This window comes from Ceratina calcarata, unplaced genomic scaffold, assembly GCF_001652005.2.
Source record: "Ceratina calcarata isolate Rehan_Ccalc_2016 unplaced genomic scaffold, ASM165200v1 scaffold25, whole genome shotgun sequence".
In the NCBI taxonomy this organism is placed as follows: Eukaryota; Metazoa; Arthropoda; class Insecta; order Hymenoptera; family Apidae; genus Ceratina; species Ceratina calcarata.
In genome coordinates, this window is record NW_017147017.1 from 2131438 (window position 1) to 2150279 (window position 18842).

Sequence of the window (18842 nt, forward strand, 5' to 3'; positions counted from 1 at the left end):
ATCCTGGACCAGAAGTTTACAAGGGAAGGTGCATCCGCGGCACGGTTGGTGGGGACTTCAGACAGTTCCTGGAGGAATTTCGGGATAATTTCGTTTGTACTTGGTTAATCCTGCGTTGAGTGATCCAGTTGGGAATCGGACGCAAAGTGGCTCGGTGCTTGGTCCTCTCAAACTTCGCCGTTCGTTTCTCATGTCTCCGGTGGCCAATTGGATTTCCTAATCGGCTGAACGAACTTTCTTCAAGTTTCACAGAAAATAAAATAAACTCGACAGGGAACGATTAATATTTTGGGTAGGATTTTCCTCATCGATGGAGAAGTCGAATTTAAATACCTCATCGTTAATTAATCGTGATTACTGGTAACTGATTTTTTCCTCAGTGTCGTTGATCGACTTGTGCGAATACTGAAAAATGCCACAGGCAGCTCACGAAACGAAAAACATCTTAACCACGTACTTCATACTTATCCTCCTGCTGATCTGTCTCTGGTTATTATACTCGGGATTGTTCTAACTTGCGTCAACATACCTCGGTAACGGTAAGTAATGGTAATCATAGTTTTTTAGCATACTGCATAAATTACTGAGCCAGTTTATCTTCAATGTACACGTGTGCTTCTCGTTGGCGGCGATCGTTGAAATCTCCGCAACAATCGTGGATTTCACGCATACGCTTAGGATAGTTACGCGATCTCAGTGCGTCCGCGTAGTAAAACTTTACTTTTATCGGTTGTAGGAATGAAGTAAGAAGCAGGAAGGGAACGCGCGCTCGTCGACAAGCAGCTATCCTCGAGCGGTCGACGAATACTCAGGACTCTCTAGATGCCACAGTTCTTCCTTTGTCTAATTATTAACAATCTTTCTCCTCTTTACCTCCATGCGATTTTCATATAAAACCGCAAAAAATGAACGAAACAAACGTAATCCGTCTAAGTTCTTACAACGTGCTCCACGAATTTCACGTTCGTTTATAGTTTCCTCTACGATTTCGTACATTTGATTGCCACGATGATCAGACATCAAAGGGATAGTTCTATTTTTAATAAAAGGAACAACCAAAATAATGCGGTTCGTACAGTGGGATGATCAAAGAGACTCGTATCCTCTTTATAAATTTCTAACGTCGTACGGACGCGCCAATCTCCGTTTACTTTACACAGTAATTTATTTATATAATTCTCTACTAACGTCTTACAGGCTTGTAGATGGCGGCTGTTTCGTTAAATAAAATTCTTTATTTATGGAAAATTGCGTACCGCGGGCATTGTAAATCCCACACGATCACAAGTGTTCCGAAGGCCGTTGATACTAAAAGTCAAGAAAAATACGAGCAGAGCAGGGGGGAAAAGAAATGTGGGCCTCGCGAAGACAGAAAACACATCTCGGGGTACACGGACGATGGGATAAACGCGTGGGAGTTTTAGCCGAAAATAGCGACCGATGCAATGTTTCCAGTTCTTTTTACAGTACGCGACGGCCATAACGTAAGCGTCGGACAGAGAACTAAATCGGTATTTTCGATAGCACTTCCGAAAATAGACGATATGAACACAGCTCGCCGATCTCGAGTGCATAGCGTCTCTGCTGTGGATAAAACCTGAATTCCCCGCGGTTATTACGCAACTTTCGTGGACCACCGAGTATTACCTCTCCACGAGTGTTTCAAGTATTTTTAATCTGGAACAATATTCCTAACACGAACAATTTTCTTCAAAAATGAACCTTTGCATTAATTTAGTCTAGCATTGGTTACTAGAAGTCGCTGCGTTCCTGTGTTGCCCGAGTGCGAAGGAAATTAATTACGTCGCAGGCAGCCGAGAAAAGCGTGACTTCCGGCTCGGGACCGACATAGCAATTCGAAGTCCTGCGTTGCATTACATATGTATTCCGCTACGAGCAACACCGTTACGATCAGAAATCTGAAATTTTTCTGGATTCATCGACAGGACCCATGCGTATTTTTACAATCGCAGATGGTAAACGTAGCTTCCGCAGCGTTCCAGTAATCGCTCGAAATAGATTTTAATTGCTCTAGATTTCTGTCGATCCATGTTACACAATAGGCCGCCTGCGTCGAACCCGCGGAACAAGTCACGCCGATCAAAATTATCGGCTGCATTTGCATATACACGTTTTCGCTGTGTAACTTAAAGGTATTCGAAGGGAGAGAAAGGCGACGGTACTCGAATTCAAGGTTTATTTATTTCGCATAGGTGATCGTTTGAAAAATTAGTGGCTCGCTTTGAATTACTATTAGAAAAGACTGCGACAGAGTAGATAGAGGAAATAAACGATTTCCACAAGGCTTAGGAAGCTGCTGCCAAAGAACAGACTGAAGATTCCGCCGATCGACGCTGAAACACAGGCAAGTTTGCTTTCGGAAAAACTTATAGAAACATACAGATGACTAGCTGACGTTTAATTTTGATACCTAAAAGATAAGTTTCGTCAGCTGCTGGCAGAGTTATTAATATCGGGAATGATTGCGAGTACATGAACACTTTGACGACGGCATTTCCTTTCCTCCTGCAAAAAACAGCAATTAAAACTGGAGAAAATATTTCAAGAATCGAAAACTCACTGCGTTAAGGATATCATATTTGGAAAGACGTCGTAGTCGATGTTCGCGCAAGGAGTCCTGCAGGAGCAGCTGAAATTATCGTTTTCAATGTCTTTCATGATCCCTATCAGTTTCGTGTTTCGCTGAATGCACGGAAGTTCATCTATTCCACAATTCTAAAATCAAATTTGTTCGACAATCATACCAAAAGATTGAATAAAATATAAAGAATATTGTAAATGTTTGTTACAATATTTGTTTACTTTGATGTTGTGAAGTTTCGAAATGTGGTTGTAGATAAATGGTAAGCAACCGCAGACCTGGAGCATGATTCTGACTCTGCAATTTGCGTAACAGTTCGAGAATCCATAGACGGGGAAGTATTCTAAAGGGTTTTCATCATCCGTGATGCATATGGGAACTAATGTATTATTATAGCCACGATGCTGCATTCCCGATGGTTTCTCAGTCAGTTGCGGATCCACTGCAATCTGCAATCGTTATTATTACGAGAAATGGGATCAAGTTCAACATGTATTCACGAACCCGAATGTTTCAAGAACCCATTTCATGGATATATATCAATATTCAAAAGTAATAATGTTTCATTGATTATGTTTTAAAAGTATTCATTTTATACAAACTAGTGTCGAACCTCGGAATGAGTATTTTGAAGTTTCGATAAGATACTTAAATTCATAACTATTTAAGAATAATATTTCATTTACAATACTTGGTTTTAGCATATTTAGTTTTTTATCCATGATAACAGTGACTGGGGGTGGGGAAGGGTAATGGCTGTCATTAGTGATAATGAAGTCCGCAATTAGATTACAGGATACGTGTCCTTATGAAAATCCGATAGATTATGAAATTATCGTTATACATGTTGAATTAAATTAAGTATTAAAGGATTTTAAAAGTAAAAAATAATGAATAGAAAGATCGGAGAATTTTTGGTAAGATATTAATAAAAGCTTCGAATCTATTCAAACCAGTTTCGAGTACACTTGCAAGTACTACTTCCGTTTATCAAAATATTTGCAAAAGGTTCGAAACTACTTGGCATCATTTTTGAAGTAATTATAGAGAGTTCGAATTCGATCAACCAAAGTTCAGACTCGTTTCCGAGGTACTTGATCCCATTCCTATTTATTACTATAAATGATGATATTACATTCATTCATCGATCGTAACTTTCTTGCTTGTACATTCAATTGTCTCATTACCTCCAATTCGTGGTTCGTCTGTAACACGAACATATCGGTGTTGAGCCCTGGAAAATCGTAGCTGTGATGTATAAGTACCTAAGAAAGAGACAAAGAAATATGAATCTTGCGATCGATTTTAATTCCACGTCATATCGTACTCTGATACCGTCATTCCTTCGCTATTTGTAAATTTCAGTGTATCGTTCAAGTCGATGTCACTGTCTACGAGATACTCTTCGTTGATAACGAGCTTCAGTCCACTAAATCGGCCAGAGCTGGCGGTGTTCAAAGGTTCCAACTTTGGTTGTTCGCTTTGATTTTCATGTTTAAATAGAGACTTAGAAAAAAAGTTTAGAAAATATTTGAATGATCATTGATTGAAATACTTGCTTCAGACCATCCATGTAATCCTCGAGAAGGTAATTGAAGGAGCAGCACACACCGTAAGAGGTGTACGACTCTTTGATCGATTTCGAGCAGTCTATACGCTCGAACCTCCACGAACACGAGTCGAAAATGTCCACGCATGGTAGCAAAATCTTTAAAAATTCCGACACGGTCCATTTGTTCGCATGCAAAAGAGCTTTAAACTTGTCCATGTCGTCGAACTCTTTTATCGCGTACGGATTAGTTATGTGATGACCGTACCTACATACATGGAATTGCATTCAGTCTCGTCGGATCACTTTCGGGGAAATAAACGTTCTAAATAAATATAGGACTGTGCATTGGTGTCTATTTCTATACGCACTTGAGCATGTCCAGCGCGAGCTGTCTGCTGACATTCTCAGGCAAGATAGCGTTCTCCAAAATTGCCAAGCGTTTACGCATGGATATCGGCGTGACGGGGCAAATCGTGACAGCGGGGAAGGGCGCCTGGAATATCGGGGCGGTGAACGATTTTATGAACGTGTTCGTCGGATTATTGTTATAACGTGCCAGGAATTGCATAATCATCATGCTCAGACCTATAACAAAGCGAGTACTTAATTGAGATACTTTTCTCATTCCTCTCTCTCTCTCTCTCTCCCCCTCTCGAGGAACGACAGGTACAAACGAAAGAGGTGACTATGGTACAAGTCCACAGGATCTTCCCAAGGATTCCGACGTTCAGTTCCGTTTTCCCGAAGTATTGTAAACCGTGTACCGAGGTGCTCTCCAGATAGTCATTTAAAATGTCTCGCGCAGATGGAACTTCCTTTTTTTTAATCAGGATGTTAGTCCCACTGTTCGAATTGTCAGTGACCGATTTGACGTTCATAATGTTAACTTTGCCGACTGGTCTTCTCGGAACCGCGTTAGAATATTCAATATCGAAATGAACAGTACGTTGATTCCGATTTCTGACTCGTCTCGTCATGGTACCGATGGATTTGTAATAAAATACTTTGAACGTGCTTCTCACTTGTGCCAGTGTTAGAATACTGATACTCTTTTATGCAGTATTCACTTTTATCGAATCCCGCAGGCTCGCGTGTCTTGCTCCAATGTAAATTATTCACTTTAAAAATTGATTAAACGCCAACAGCTTGTGATTCGCTGAAAGGTCGGTTTCATGTGATAAATAATTCTCATCGGTCTACGAGCAACCGATTAAAGTTTAAAAAATTCACAATTTAATTCTTATCCGACATGTAGCGTCGCACGATGGTTACTATACTTTACACATTTTTCTTACAAACTTCATACAAAATTATGTATTATTTCTGTCAACGCTTCCATCGGTAGGAACATACATACACAGTCGCATCTGTCCAATGATCTTCATTTCAAACAATCACTGTCTGGTGTTTCAACGAACTTGCAGCCTCTCGCTCGCTTTCTCTTTATTTACAGCATAAAACAACGAAAAGAAAAGAATAGTCTACGATCTATGTAAAGAGTACAAATAAATAAAACGATGCGTAACATAATAAAAAAATGAAGACAGCTATGTACAAAATAAGAGCAAACTCCAGTTCGAACGTAAGCGACAATTTGCATTGAAAGTGCCCTCATCCCGACGCGGAAGCTCTCGAGCTGACGAGCTTGCGTCAATGAATGCTTGGCACGATCCGAACGTGTCTCCATCATGTCCTTTTTAGAAATCTTGAAACAGAGCCAGTTGTTCCGGTGGCAAGGGAGGTTGCGAACGCCAATCGGTTTCAGGATAATCGTCGAAACAGCTTGGGTCGCCTGGCGCTTTTACTCGCGGCCTTACCGGTGGATTTAAAGCTCTTTGGGGAACCTGTTAGCAAAAGAATTACGTCGAAACTCTTCTTGAATGAAAGATACGATTCTGTTGTCTAGATAATAATCTCCAATCGATCCGACCACAGATGAGAATTCGAAAAAATTACCACTGTCCACTCCACCAATTTGAACCAACGATGCCTCTTCACGTCGTCAGCTCCTTGTCTCATGTTTCCTAGCCTCTTCGTTCTATCCGCGACCAGAAGCTTCTTAATCAGGTCCTTGGCAATCGGGTCCATGTGCTTTGGCCACTCTATCCTACCGCTGAGGATCTTCTCGTAGATGCCGAAGGGATTGTCATCGAAGAACGGCGGGAAACCGGCTAACATCTCGTAGATCAGAACACCGAGCGCCCACCAGTCCACCGCCTTATTATGCCCTTTGCTTTGAATTATTTCTGGCGCCAAATACTCGGGTGTGCCGCACAGAGTCCACGTTCTGCAAGCATGATTCAGACAATTGCCATTCTCAGTAAAGGTGAACATCGCGCGAACATGGTATGCCGAGGTATGCACCTGTCGGTGAGTTTCTTGGAGAAACCGAAGTCCGTGATCTTTAAATGACCCTGGCTGTCCAACAGGAGGTTCTCGGGCTTCAGGTCTCTGTAAACGATATGTTTGCTGTGCAGGTACTCCAGCGCGCAGACAATCTCCGCCGCGTAGAAACAGCTGGTGGGCCCGGAGAATCGACCGGCCGCTCTCAAATAAGAGAAAAGTTCGCCGCCGGCCACGAACTCGAGCAACATGTACACTCTCGCCTCGTCTCTTCCGCTCCAAAGCCTGAAACCGATACGACGATCCGAAACAATTTTATTTGACGAAAAGCGAAAGGCTCTCTATTGTTTTTCTTGCATTTGTACAAAGATAATTTCCGTTTCTTACGGTAGGTAATTGAGCAAAAGGTATTTATTATGCAAATCGAATAATTAACAATAGCCTGGCCGCTCTTATAATTACAATTAGTCACGCTTTCTTTAAATACCTTTATTCGACCGACAAACTTTCTTGATCGTACCAGACACCTGGCACGTGTCGTCACGAGCAACGGTTCTCTCCCGTCCGGGAAAGCATTGTGTGCTGAAGACCTGTCAGGCGATCGGAACGGAGAAAGGAGAAAGCAAATCCGACTTACATGTTCACGATAAAGGGATGTTTGACCTCTTTCAACACGGTGATCTCGTTTCGCACGTGTTCCACTTGCTTCAGTCTGATCACATCCACCATCGACAGGATCTTCAAGGCCAAGGGAGTACCCTGATGCCTGCAGAGTACCACCCTGCCGAAAGTACCCGTGCCTGAGAATAAACAGTCACCGAATTCATTAACACTCCAGGATAAACCGGTAATTATTAATAATTATTTATTGGAGAAGAAAATTAAATATCGCCATATCAATTAATAGTCGCGATTATTAATAAGGCATGACGGGAACTCGTTTGACATAAACGTCAATAATTATTATCGACGTTCTCCTCGGTCACGTGATCGGTCCGTCTAACGTGTTTTCCCACGGGTGCAGGTGAAACCCGTAAAGTTAGTTTGCTCGACGTACCACAACCAATTAACGACGATGCAACGATGGCCGACGATCCGCAGCGGTTCGTGCCGAAATTAACTGGCAAATTGCACGCGTTCTGCGAGGGGCAGGCGATCATTATAAATGCGACAAAATTGGCAGACAAGGGGCGAAGCCGTGTCGCGCGACCCGTGAAGCGATCGCGGTGGTTGCCAGCGACAGCTGAGAACAGGTGTCGATGACAGAACGACGAGATGTTCCCGTCGTACGGCACTTTAAATATTTATCTGACCGCCACGGAATTGTCGTTTCTTCTAACCGATGAATGAAATAAGTTATCCGACTTAATCCGGTCATATCTTATCAGAGATTTTATTATCGTCGAAAGTGAGTTACGGTCGACGCTAAGAATAGGCAGGGAATTTTCAAGTGACACGCGTAATTCAAGTAACATCGTTCATTTATCGCAATGGTTACTTCGGTCGAATTACATGCGCCAGACGTTTCCCCTCGGCGCGTTGCTCTTTTTCCAGATGGTCGCTCGAGAGTGAAGATTTTGGTGTCCGTCCAAAACTTGTTTTACGTCTTGGAAAGAAGCGGGTCCGCGCATCTGTCCTGATCGATCTTCGGTTAACGCGCGTGCTATCGCAGTTTGATGTAAATGGAACGATCGAGGATCGATGCCAGAAATTTATTTTCTCTTCTTTTCGCTGGTCGCCGTTATTCAACGAGCCTGACGTTTCTCGCGTTGCGGGATTAGGCTAATCCAAGAGAAACTACCTGTCGACGAGAGTTTCGTGTTTTTGCTATTGCGAATCAGAGTTCTCGTTTTGGTTGCGGCAGTTTGGCCATTCTCGTTTCGCAACACGCGAACGATTGAAAATTAGACTGCAAAACACCTAAGCCCAACCGATCCCGTGTAACTCGAACTTAACGAGCAGTTAAATATACATCCTAAACTACGGTGCCGTCTCTTACTTTCCAATGGCCCACTTCCAAGCTTCGAGGGTAGTTCGCCTTCTTCCCTTGACATTTTCTCGCGGAAAATCAGCGGCGTGTAACGAACATTTATCTGCATTTCAAATTAATCTCAACAGGTTGCAAACAGCCGTTCATCACGTACGGTACAAGCGTTGATCGTCGGCTAATTAATTTAATAAATACTCGTACAATGTGTCGATTGTATGAAAGGAAAGTAACGAGATGATTCCCAAGGTATCTGAATATAATTTTACTCATCTAATGGCAATGGCCATAATTAATTAAAACAATGCTATCAATTTGATCTGCTAATCGTGTGAAAGGAAAGCAATGAGTTCACCTTGATGGATCTCTTAGTCTATCGATAAGACGAATAGAAAGCTGTTTGATATGGGCGATCAACGAGGAATAGGTGCAAGGATGGAATCTAAGTATAGCTTACCTATGGTCTTGATCATCTCTAAATCGTCTATATCGTACCGCGTTGAATCCTCCTGCGATCCCTCCTCGTCGGACGTCGTGTCACCCGACATGCTTTACGAGCTACTGTCGTCGACGGCGCAGCGTTCGGAGAAAGTTGCTGATTTATTTCCTAGCCCGCGACGCGTTGGACACGTCCAAACGGACCCCTCGCGGTACGTATTCTTAGACCGTGTGCCAACCGGTCGACCTCATATTTCGCTGTATTCTTCTCGAGTATAACGAGCATGAGTAAAGAGTACGAAGTTCGCGCATAAGCGTGCGATTTCCAACGAATCGGCGAAGACGGCACGGCGGCGCGGAGAAAAAGTTTTGGCCGACAGAAGAAAGAAAGAGAAGAAGATCGGGCCAGACGTCGTCGTGTTGTAAGCTCGCAACGGTATATTTATCGCGCGTGGTGCTGTCAACGACCCTCTTTTCCACGGAACGCTGCTCGGAGCGGTGAAAATGTGTACGATGATTTCACAAGTGTCATTCGCGGTGAGCGTTCACCGAGCAGCGGCGAGAGAGGAGGAGGTAACACTTTCCTCTTTAACGTATGCAGGCCGTCTTTTTTTACGTGGCCTGCTGCGTTTGTTGATTTAAACGGAGTGCACGTGTTGCGTGTGTCGTCACGATCGCTGCTGCACAATTTCGGAATCGGTCATCGTTGATGGTTTCTCGGTTGAAACGCGGAAAAGGAATTCCTACTCGTTCCCTTCGCCGACGCGTATCGTCGATCGATTTCTTTTAACACTCTGACTCAGTGAGAGCGCACGATGTTCGTAAATACGATGTTTAAGAAAAAAGAGAGAGGGAGGAAAGGGGGAATAATAATCGACGATCCCGACGAACACGTGCGCGATTATAACACAAAAACGAGTCGTGCAGGTCACAGGAACAAGTTCACAGACACTAATCGTCGCACGTGATCGGCGCGAGCTGTCTGTCGCGATCGATCGACGGGCCACCGTTTAATGACGATCCGGCGACGATCTCGGCGAACGATCTTGGATCTCGAAATCTGCGCGAAGTATCGAGCTCGTTTTTTGTCACATGATCTCTGGTGCGGTTCGAATGCCAAGCAGAACTAAACTGGTCACCGAGGGGTCTCAAAATGCTCTCTCCATCCTTCTCTTGTCCCCCTCTCTGACATACACCCACCCATCCTGTCTTACTCACTCTCTCTCTTTCCCTCTCCCTCTCCCCCACCCCTTGCCCCCTTTATCCCTCCATCCCTTTTCACCGCGTTTCACTCCCACCTCCCGTGCCGACACCGGCACGACTCTCACTTTGAGCCCGAGAACACATCTCTCGCTGCTCCAGGCTTCCTCTCTCCTCTTTCCGTAGCGCTCCGTTCCGACCGGAGTGATTTATAGGCGACGATCGCGGAAGATTCGCGGCTGGCCGCGGAGATAAAAGGCGGCATTTAAAAATACGGTCGGCAAACGCGGAATGAAATCGCGCCGTCATCGTAGAACCCGTAGAACGGCTGAATTCCACTTGGCGAATGTTAGGCTTCTCAGCCGCGGAACAGAAGTCGTGTCGTTTCAAGGATCTCCAGCACAGCTGACAAGACAAACACTCGTCAAATGGACCCCGACTTCGAGTCGCGTAACCAGAGTACCAAACGAATGAATCGTCAGCATGGATTAAAAACAAATACTGAACGTTCTTTCTTCGTGGACGATTTGTCGAGTGTCTAATTGTAAGAAGAATGACTCGACGGAGTTCCCAGCTCTTTAAATCGATCTTATGAATCAGAGATCGTGCGTGGATGCGTAGGATGAATTTACATATAGAAATCGTACCGTTTCATAAAGAAACTTTATTTTTACAAGAATAGAACAGGCGATCGTTGTTCTCTGATAAGTGTAAATTGTCATTCATCTTAAGCTTTATTACTCGATCGCTGAGACTTTTCCTCAGGCATCCCGGTCGATCTTAAATTACCGATGGGATATTGATGAGAAAAACGAGTTGTAAACCGCGTGTATTACACGTGGATGCGAAGTGGTCGCTGATGATTGGCGAATCCGTCGAAATTCGGCTTATTTTTGTATCTGGCCACCTTCCAGACGCATTTCCTTTTCGACTCTCACACGATACGTCTCCGATCGCTATAAATCTTCACCATGCTCGCAGTTATATATATATATACACTACATCATCTTTCCACCTTGTCCAAAATCGATCGTATACAAAAATGAATGATAATCTTTTAGAAATTTTCCTTATCCTAAGTTTGTGTAGAAAGTATCCTAATCTTACAGAGAAAATTCAACCCTATAAGATCATGCTTTAGAGAACGAATCCTACAGACATAAGCACATTTTCATGCCATAGACAAAATAATGGTAACGGCTATAGGAAGAAGAATTTCTCGAGCATGAAGCATAGAACCGTTAATTCAATTCGAGTCGAGAGAGCACCGAGGAAAATTTAAAATCAATTCATTGCGTTCTTTATTGCCTGCTTTCCTTGAAACCAACAAATCAGTCTGAAAGCTCGGTCTTTGTCTCCGGACGGACGACGTACGAAATTTGGACGATTTCGGAGCAGACTCGAAAGAAGACAAGTATAATCGTTCACGAATGCGATACGAATTTATAGTTCTTATTGCGATACGAACAACGTGCAACCACCTATAAATAAAGATGATGCTGGTACTTTAATATTTACGAATCTAATAATAATGCGGGGACGCGTTATCATCGGCATGCCAGTACGATTCACCGTTTACTTCGCGAAACGCGTGCGTCCGATCGATTATCTAATCCAGCCTGAAAGAAAATTACGAGGTACATCGTCCGAGTAATTTAACAAAAAAGTTGTTCGAAGCGCGTCATTTCTCTGCCAGTGTTTAATGAATGCGATCGCATGATTGAACGTATTATCGTGTCGAATCGAGAGGATGACGTGCCACCGAGGTTTTCACTGTGCTGCAGCCAGTCGTTAATAACCGAAATGAAAATAATAGCTTCCGGGAATCTATTTCATAGACTCACTCCTTGCCAGGAGTCTCTAATTACATGCTCCCCGCGTTTCCTCAAGTGTCGTTGTTTTCTTTAGAACCATTGCATTTTCTATTAACATCTACACGAATGTCCTTCCGTTCACGATAAAAATCATCGATGCAAATCGAATCTCAATTAAACGATCGCCCGATAAGTGTCGTATAATTTCTATCCAGCCATGCAATCAAGTGTCACTCTCTTTATTACCTGACCTAAGTGGTCACGATCGTGTTTCGATCGTCGAACTAGTCGCTCGCAGATACGCTGTTTCTACTCCAGAGCCAAGATTAAACGTTTTTTTTTACTCTTCCTACGTTCTTCTCGTGTATTTTAATATTTGGACTCACGTTAAGCCTCGCACAGAAGGCAAATTTGTATTTTCTTATGATTAAAAAAGCAAATTGAAATTTTTTAAGTGGGTAGACAATGAGCTATGCCCATGCTTCTAGCAGAAATTCGAAAAATTACACTCGTCATACTGTTAGGTCGCGGAGGGACGGCCATAAAATTCGCTGATGTACACATATCTGTTACGCACTTTGATCTCGCCTGCACGTCAATATTTATCCTTTTTATTACCGATAGTTAAAATCGAATGTTCCTCGAGCATTAATGACACGTCAAGCTAAAACGCGGCGGTGATAAATAAAATCGAATCGGTAGGACGAGAGTTTTCATTTTAAGACGGCACCATTGGGACCGCGTTATAAGTTCCTCGATTATTTTTACATTTTGGGCGGCGCGGCGCATCTGGAACGGCGCGTCGCGGCGACGACGGCACGCGCGAACAATTTCGCTGACCAGACATTGACACTGACGGAAGACCGGACGGACAATTCGCTCTTCTCTATCCGCAGAAATATCGTCCGTCGTCCAAGGACGAGGATGTCGCGAGCGTCTAATGACGTCCGTGTTCGCCCACGAGTTCTGGATGCGAATCAACTCGGCATTTGTTCTAACCCGTCTAAAAAACGAGGAAATATCCATCTAATCAACCAATTTAAGCTTCTCATTAAGGATGTATAGGCTATACAATGCTAGCATATTGAATTTGTTATTATAGATTCCTATTACTATTAAAAAGCTACCTGCAAAATTTTAAATCAATTCATGGATTTCTTGAAAAATTATAGTGACTTGAAATTTGCATCTATACTCTTATGGTAATCAGTGATTTCTTTTTAATTATAGGAAATGCATTTTTCTAAAGTACATAAACTTTTGGAATTGACTGTATAGCCAATACATTCTTAAACGATAATTCAAGCGTCCCTTCATTTACTGCTGGAAAAAACGATTTCCATTTCTGGCCAATTTCGGAGTACAATGATTTATTAATCTGATTACTGATTTGCAAACGACGAATTTTCGAAGTATGACTACGCATTCACGGTGCCTGAACGGTAAAAGGTAGACGCGCCTTTGACCAACTTCGCCCATTGTTATGGGACCGGAGTGACTATGGAGGTGTTACTCACCTTGCCATAAAGATAAGTTTCGTGAATAATAAAGGTTACCATCCTCTGATGACGTAGCATGGGCGGGTAAGCGCGTGTGGGTTGCACACGTACTCGGAAGCGGATGGGCGCGTTCGTGAATATCTAATCCGAATTATTATCGTTCAATATCCTATTTTCTTAAATACCAGTAATGTACCGTAACACGGCACGTGTATACGAAAAGCAGAACAGTTCGAGACCAGATCGTGAACGAATTACACGGGCATTACCCGTCAGCATATTCGACTTACACTAATGAGTGTTACGCGTATGAAAGGCAAAGATGAGCGAGCATGTGTCAAACTGTCTGTTCCCAGGGAACGCGAGGTTCCACGGGATATTTTCAAGTATCCACGCGGTCCCACGGTGACTTCCGGTTTCGGCGATACCCTCGCCAGTTTCCGGTGCCCACGACAGTTTTCCATTGTATAATGGCGACGTGCCCGAGCACGGTGGCTGTAAAAATAATGACGCTTACGTTTACGGCACGATATTCTTATACCGAAAGGTTTGCTTTAGAAGTTTTACTCACGATTCGCAAGACAATTTGTCGCTCGTTTTTACGTCTCGGACTCGTGTCTGTCGTTTCGTGCGTCGCTTTTCTCGTTGCGTAACGAGGAACGTGACACAGGCCTATAAAACACGCAACGTTACGTTGGATTTTTACTGGCGAGACGTGTGGATAACCGGGCCGGGTATCCCTTTTCGGCCTTGATCGTTTTACCTGTTGAAACGTTGCAGGTGTTTGGCTGGGAACCCAGCGAGGATCCAACCGAGCCCCCGTTGTCCGTTCCGAGCCAACATGAAACCGGAAGCGCTGCTTTCTGCCCTGCTGCCCACGAACAATGAGATCGAGAGATTCCTACCGGGACGTAAGCACGATCAAACGGTGAGGTGCTTTATCGACAATGGCTATCAAAAGTATCTATTTATATTGATAAGAGGAAAGGGTCGAGGACTGCAAAATGACTAGAGGTCGTGGGTATTTAAAGAAGCATTCTTTGACTCAAACTCTATGATTACTTAAATATACGTGTTGCACATAAATAAGTGAATCGACTTGCCGGCATGTTCAATGACGTATAAAAAAGAAGCAGAAATGAAGGAATTATCAGTAGTTGACGGGGGAGATACCGTGTGTAAATGCGAACGTACAAAGTGCCTCACCTGCATGACGATAAGCCACCCTAATTATAGCTTAGGAAATCGACGGGGACGCTTTGGGACCATTTGTCATCCGCTTCTCCAGTTGGCGTGGAAATCGTAGCTTTAATTTTCGTTGGTAAAATACGGAAACAATTTGCATCGGTCGACTATCGTTTCGTGCGTCGCCCCTATGTTTTCACACGTGCGTGTGTAACGGATATATCTAATAATGGTACATGTACATATACGGTTGTTTGATCGTTACAGCACGAACATCGTTCAGCCAGGCTCGTCCACGCGATCGATACAGTAGTGTCGGGACACAATGAGAAAATCTTTTCACGGCCACTGCCGTCACGTGGTTCGAGTACGGTCAGCAACAGGTGTGACGCAACAGTTAATCAAACGTTGTCAATATGATGTCTCATTTCGTTGCTCATTAATTCAAGCACGTTTCATCTAGTTGTACTCCTTATTTCCCTTTTAGAAGATAAATAATATTTCCCTGTTCATTTTTCCCCACTTGGTTAACAACTTCAACAAAATGTCTGCAGTCGTTTCGCAGCGAAAGTCAAGTGGTTGGAACTCGGGACTCCCTTAAACTGCAAGCTACGCGGTAAGTTTTAACAAATCCACCGGTAATAGGATGACGCGTAGGAACGGGATACAAATGATATTCCCCGAACGCTTCGACGACGGACGGGACAATGAAGGGAAGAAAGAATGCACTTAGTCGGTGAACTCGCGCGACAGGTGTTGCGCGTCGAGCCGCGTCGCGAATCGATCCGCGAGGCTCGACACTGTGTCGCAGCCTTTTTCTCCGACACTTTCTTCTCTCGCCTGATCGAGCTGCGTTTCCGGTTGGCTACGGTACGGGCTCTCGTCCCGCGCTCCTCTCCTGTTCCTCGTGGACAGGCATTTCTCGTTCGACAAATGCGCGATTCCGTATTACTCGTGCGAATCGCATCGCATCATCTACGCGTTCGCCACCGCGTCGGGTTTCCGTCCGCGCGGAGAAGGCTGTTGCCAAGTCGCGACTAGGCGCATGTAAACGCGGCCACGGCGAGAAATCAACCATGAACGCGAAACGTTATCACGTTAAAAAACGTCGGTTTTCGCGGTTTTTGTGACCCCGCTTTTTCACATTCCACCTCGGCGCGGAACGAGCGCGCGCCCGTTCGTTGCTGATTCACGATTTAAGCTTGTAGCCACGGTAGCTTCTTACTGGTAAAGAAATTCGAGCGACCGGACTCCTCCGGTACAACGTTAACGATCTCTTATCTCGGGCGCAGCCTGATCTCTCGCCTTATTACCTAGCCACGCTGATACTGGTTGGTTACGTAAACGCGTCGACGTCCGACGATTTCCGGGATCGTCAGCTATTCCAGTCGGCTTCGTGAGAATCGTGAACCACTCTCGAACACGATTCGCTTGATATTTAGAAACCGACCGCTCGGTTCGATTGTGAGTACCTTGCAGTAAATTATGGAAACCGATCCCCTTTCGATTTGTGCATGCTGCAGAGCTGGACGCTGTGTATGACACGGGAGCTCCACGGGTCCGTTTCTCAAATCCCCCGTGAATTCTTCCAGTGCCATTTACAGAATCCAAGCCCGGTGTTCGTTCTCTGCGTGTCTTCCGTTCGACGAAAGAAGATAAAACACGACCCATAAAAAAAAAAAATCTACGCTGTCCGAAATTTATGCGATATTTTTATAGCCAGATGACCGATTCCATTAGTAGAATTCGACGTGTACGACGAGGTACGTGCGCCTGAAAAATGCGTTTCACGAATCGAGAGACGGGCAAGAAAGAGAGGACAGCGGCGAGGGAACGGATTGTTCGTGGATAATTCAGGGCCAGGGCATTGTCGACTGTTTCTTTCTCTCCTCCTGCCTCTTCCGTCACGGAACAACGATCCTTCCCGGAAGCCGTGTTCGCTGTATCTGCCACGATTCGTTCGCCAAGCGTTCACCAACTGTTCCCGTCCTTCGATTCCACCGATTTCCCATCACTCCTCTACCCCGCGTCGTCGTCGTCGTCGTCTCGCTCGCCTACAGATTTTAACACCTCCGTTACTCGTACAATACGGTTCCTCAATTTCGTTCCCCGATTCGTCAAGCTCCTGAATTTTCCCTCGATCTGTCCACTTCTTCTCATTCTTTTTTCTCTAGTTTCTTTACGTACCGCGATGAATCACGATTTCCCACGGTCGAATGGAGAGCGCCGAGGCCGATAGACAGATAACGCACTGTCACTGCGCTAAACAATCGATTATGAATGGTCCAGGAAGGCACGTTGTGAAATTTATTGCGGGTGTGCTCGATCAAAAGCCTCTCTACGTTTTTCGTCCCATATCTAACTTGTCCGACGTACGAGTAGGCGGAGAGGATCGTTACGCGGCTTAATTTGCAAGTATTAATTCAATCGGAGAGCGGATTCCAGTGATTTATTATAAAGATGGTACGGTCTGGTATGCAAGCGAACCCGGCTGCCGTGTTTTCCCGTCTGGTTCTCACGATTCGAATCTTCTCAGTGCGCCGTAGATAGAGCGGTATGTATGTACATGTATACCTGCGATTCTTCAACGACTATCCGCAGCTCTCTTCAGTTCTCAAGCCGCTCTTCCGGTCATGCTATCATTCCGGTTCTCACGCCTGGGCTCGAACATCGGGACACCGACGTGCCACGGCAAATAATAGTCCGTCCCGGCGATGTCTCTCGAGTTTCGTTCCCCTTCGGCTCCGAACCGTAAGAAAACCACTGGGGAACTCTAGGAGATAATTTTTCTTAATTTCAGAATACGTGTTATCATCTCGAACGCATAAAGGGGAAGCATTGTGCGCGTGTCGCGGAGTAACGTAACCGCTATCGATAATCTCAGACTACGCAACATTCTTTTACTAGTTCTCGCGACGGCAACGGCGGAATGCTGTGCAGATACGATTTACGAGGCCGCAAGTTATAGTTCTACGGTTTTTCAACGGTAAATTATGTCTTCTACAAGGCGTGATTTGTCTCGCCTTGAAACGTTTGTTCTCTAACTTTTATTTATCACCAGATCGCTGTTACTTGTTATAAATAATAATTGTCGGCGACATTTTTGCGAACAGGATCGACGAGGCTACTGCAAGTTTCTTACGGGTCAGTCTGTTTATAATGAAGAACGGTTCCCGTGACTGAAAGCAGGTAAAGGAAAAGCTGTAATAAATACGTATTCGAAACGAGTTATACGTCGGCGTCGAGTAGAAAACTGCCGGTTTCACTTAGTGCCCTTATCTCTTAACCCGCTCCCAAGAGAATATCGCGGCTTTCCGCCGATGTTTTTGCCAGTAAGAAGAATTTTTCGCGGGATTCGACCTCGTCAAACCCGTAATCTCTCTTAACCCACTATTCCTGTTTCCGTTAAACGAAAGAAAGAAATCAGTTTATCCCATTTATCATCCCTAAGAGACGTGGCCTTTGGCTTTCGTGCAAGTGATTAAATATTTATTAATACTAAAAGTTAATAAAAAGCAATAACAACTCCGTTTCGTATCTAAATCTCGCGGTCCGGTCAATCGTCGGTCGCGATTTGTCGCGGGTCGCAGGTTTCACGATCGTTGCTCGGATCGAATCGAACGTAGGTGCAATACATTATTTAAGTGGAAGAGAAAGAGAGAGAAAGAGAGAGAGAGAGAGAGAGAGAGAGAGAGAGAGAGAGAGCGCGTGAAAACAAAAAAGCACACGCACGTCACGACACGATAGGGTACGATAATAACGTGGCGTGGAATATACAGGCGAAGCGTTAGCGTGCATTTTCTTGCCCGTCGCCCCGGTCACGCGTGCTGTTTATTGCATTACACACTCCTGTTGCGTTTCTTTACTGACCTTCGTCAAACTGCCACGTTTTCTTATTCATAGTTATTTTCCGTCGTTTTATTGCGCAATGCTTACAAAACGGCGGGAACGCGAGCGCGATCGAGTCGTACCCCGTGATAGTAGCTAGGTATAATGATCCCGAACGCTAATTCGAAGAGGATGGTGCCTCGCCTTCCGTGTGTAATCTCTGGAATGTCAATGTCGTTGCACCGCGCTCTTATCGAGCGCTACCGATCGTCAAGCGTTATTCGGTGTTGCTGAAATGAGAAAAAAAAAAAAGAGAAGGAGAGACGAGGAGAAAGAAACGCAGGTGGACCTACGGTGGTACCGCGACGACGCAAGCAGAAGAGAGAAGCAACGA

At 44.5% G+C, this 18842-nt stretch overlaps 3 protein-coding genes and 2 long non-coding RNA genes across 10 annotated transcripts; 2 read left to right on the forward strand and 3 right to left on the reverse strand.

Moving 5' to 3' along the window:
* Positions 1-202: 202 nt before the first annotated feature.
* On the forward strand, positions 203-1333 carry LOC108622896 (uncharacterized). Its single transcript, XR_001916512.2, has 3 exons — positions 203-292; positions 381-539; positions 737-1333. It is a non-coding gene; the product is annotated as an uncharacterized LOC108622896 (long non-coding RNA).
* An 850-nt stretch (positions 1334-2183) lies between these two features.
* On the reverse strand, positions 2184-5263 carry LOC108623001 (sodium channel protein Nach). The gene is made up of 9 exons (XM_026811793.1): positions 4825-5263; positions 4523-4739; positions 4162-4419; positions 3938-4082; positions 3790-3867; positions 2824-3051; positions 2582-2736; positions 2432-2526; positions 2184-2354 (listed from the first exon to the last, which is right to left on the reverse strand). Exons 1-9 carry the CDS (start codon positions 5129-5131, stop codon positions 2254-2256), a joined length of 1584 nt encoding a protein of 527 aa, XP_026667594.1. The 5' UTR covers positions 5132-5263; the 3' UTR covers positions 2184-2253.
* A 101-nt stretch (positions 5264-5364) lies between these two features.
* Pka-C3 (Protein kinase, cAMP-dependent, catalytic subunit 3) lies at positions 5365-10119 on the reverse strand. Of its 3 annotated transcripts, XM_026811796.1 has the most exons (6): positions 8942-8960; positions 8497-8590; positions 7135-7297; positions 6519-6782; positions 6111-6441; positions 5365-5998 (listed from the first exon to the last, which is right to left on the reverse strand). In XM_026811796.1, exons 2-6 carry the CDS (start codon positions 8549-8551, stop codon positions 5852-5854), a joined length of 960 nt encoding a protein of 319 aa, XP_026667597.1. In that variant the 5' UTR covers positions 8552-8590; positions 8942-8960; the 3' UTR covers positions 5365-5851. The 3 variants fall into 3 exon arrangements, with proteins under 3 accessions (XP_026667597.1, XP_017876722.1, XP_026667596.1); XM_018021233.2 differs by lacking the exon at positions 8497-8590 and having other exon boundaries at positions 8942-10119; XM_026811795.1 differs by lacking the exons at positions 8497-8590; positions 8942-8960 and adding an exon at positions 7555-8445.
* A 647-nt stretch (positions 10120-10766) lies between these two features.
* On the reverse strand, positions 10767-16078 carry LOC108622876 (uncharacterized). Of its 4 annotated transcripts, XM_026811798.1 has the most exons (6): positions 14642-16078; positions 14199-14336; positions 14007-14107; positions 13726-13930; positions 13454-13576; positions 10767-12939 (listed from the first exon to the last, which is right to left on the reverse strand). In XM_026811798.1, exons 1-6 carry the CDS (start codon positions 14645-14647, stop codon positions 12931-12933), a joined length of 582 nt encoding a protein of 193 aa, XP_026667599.1. In that variant the 5' UTR covers positions 14648-16078; the 3' UTR covers positions 10767-12930. The 4 variants fall into 4 exon arrangements, with proteins under 4 accessions (XP_026667599.1, XP_026667601.1, XP_026667600.1 ...); XM_026811800.1 differs by lacking the exon at positions 13454-13576 and having other exon boundaries at positions 14642-16066; XM_026811799.1 differs by lacking the exon at positions 10767-12939 and having other exon boundaries at positions 13290-13576; positions 14199-14303; positions 14642-16074.
* LOC113464064 (uncharacterized) lies at positions 15151-17816 on the forward strand. Its single transcript, XR_003388888.1, has 3 exons — positions 15151-15236; positions 17421-17606; positions 17734-17816. It is a non-coding gene; the product is annotated as an uncharacterized LOC113464064 (long non-coding RNA).
* Positions 17817-18842: the final 1026 nt, after the last annotated feature.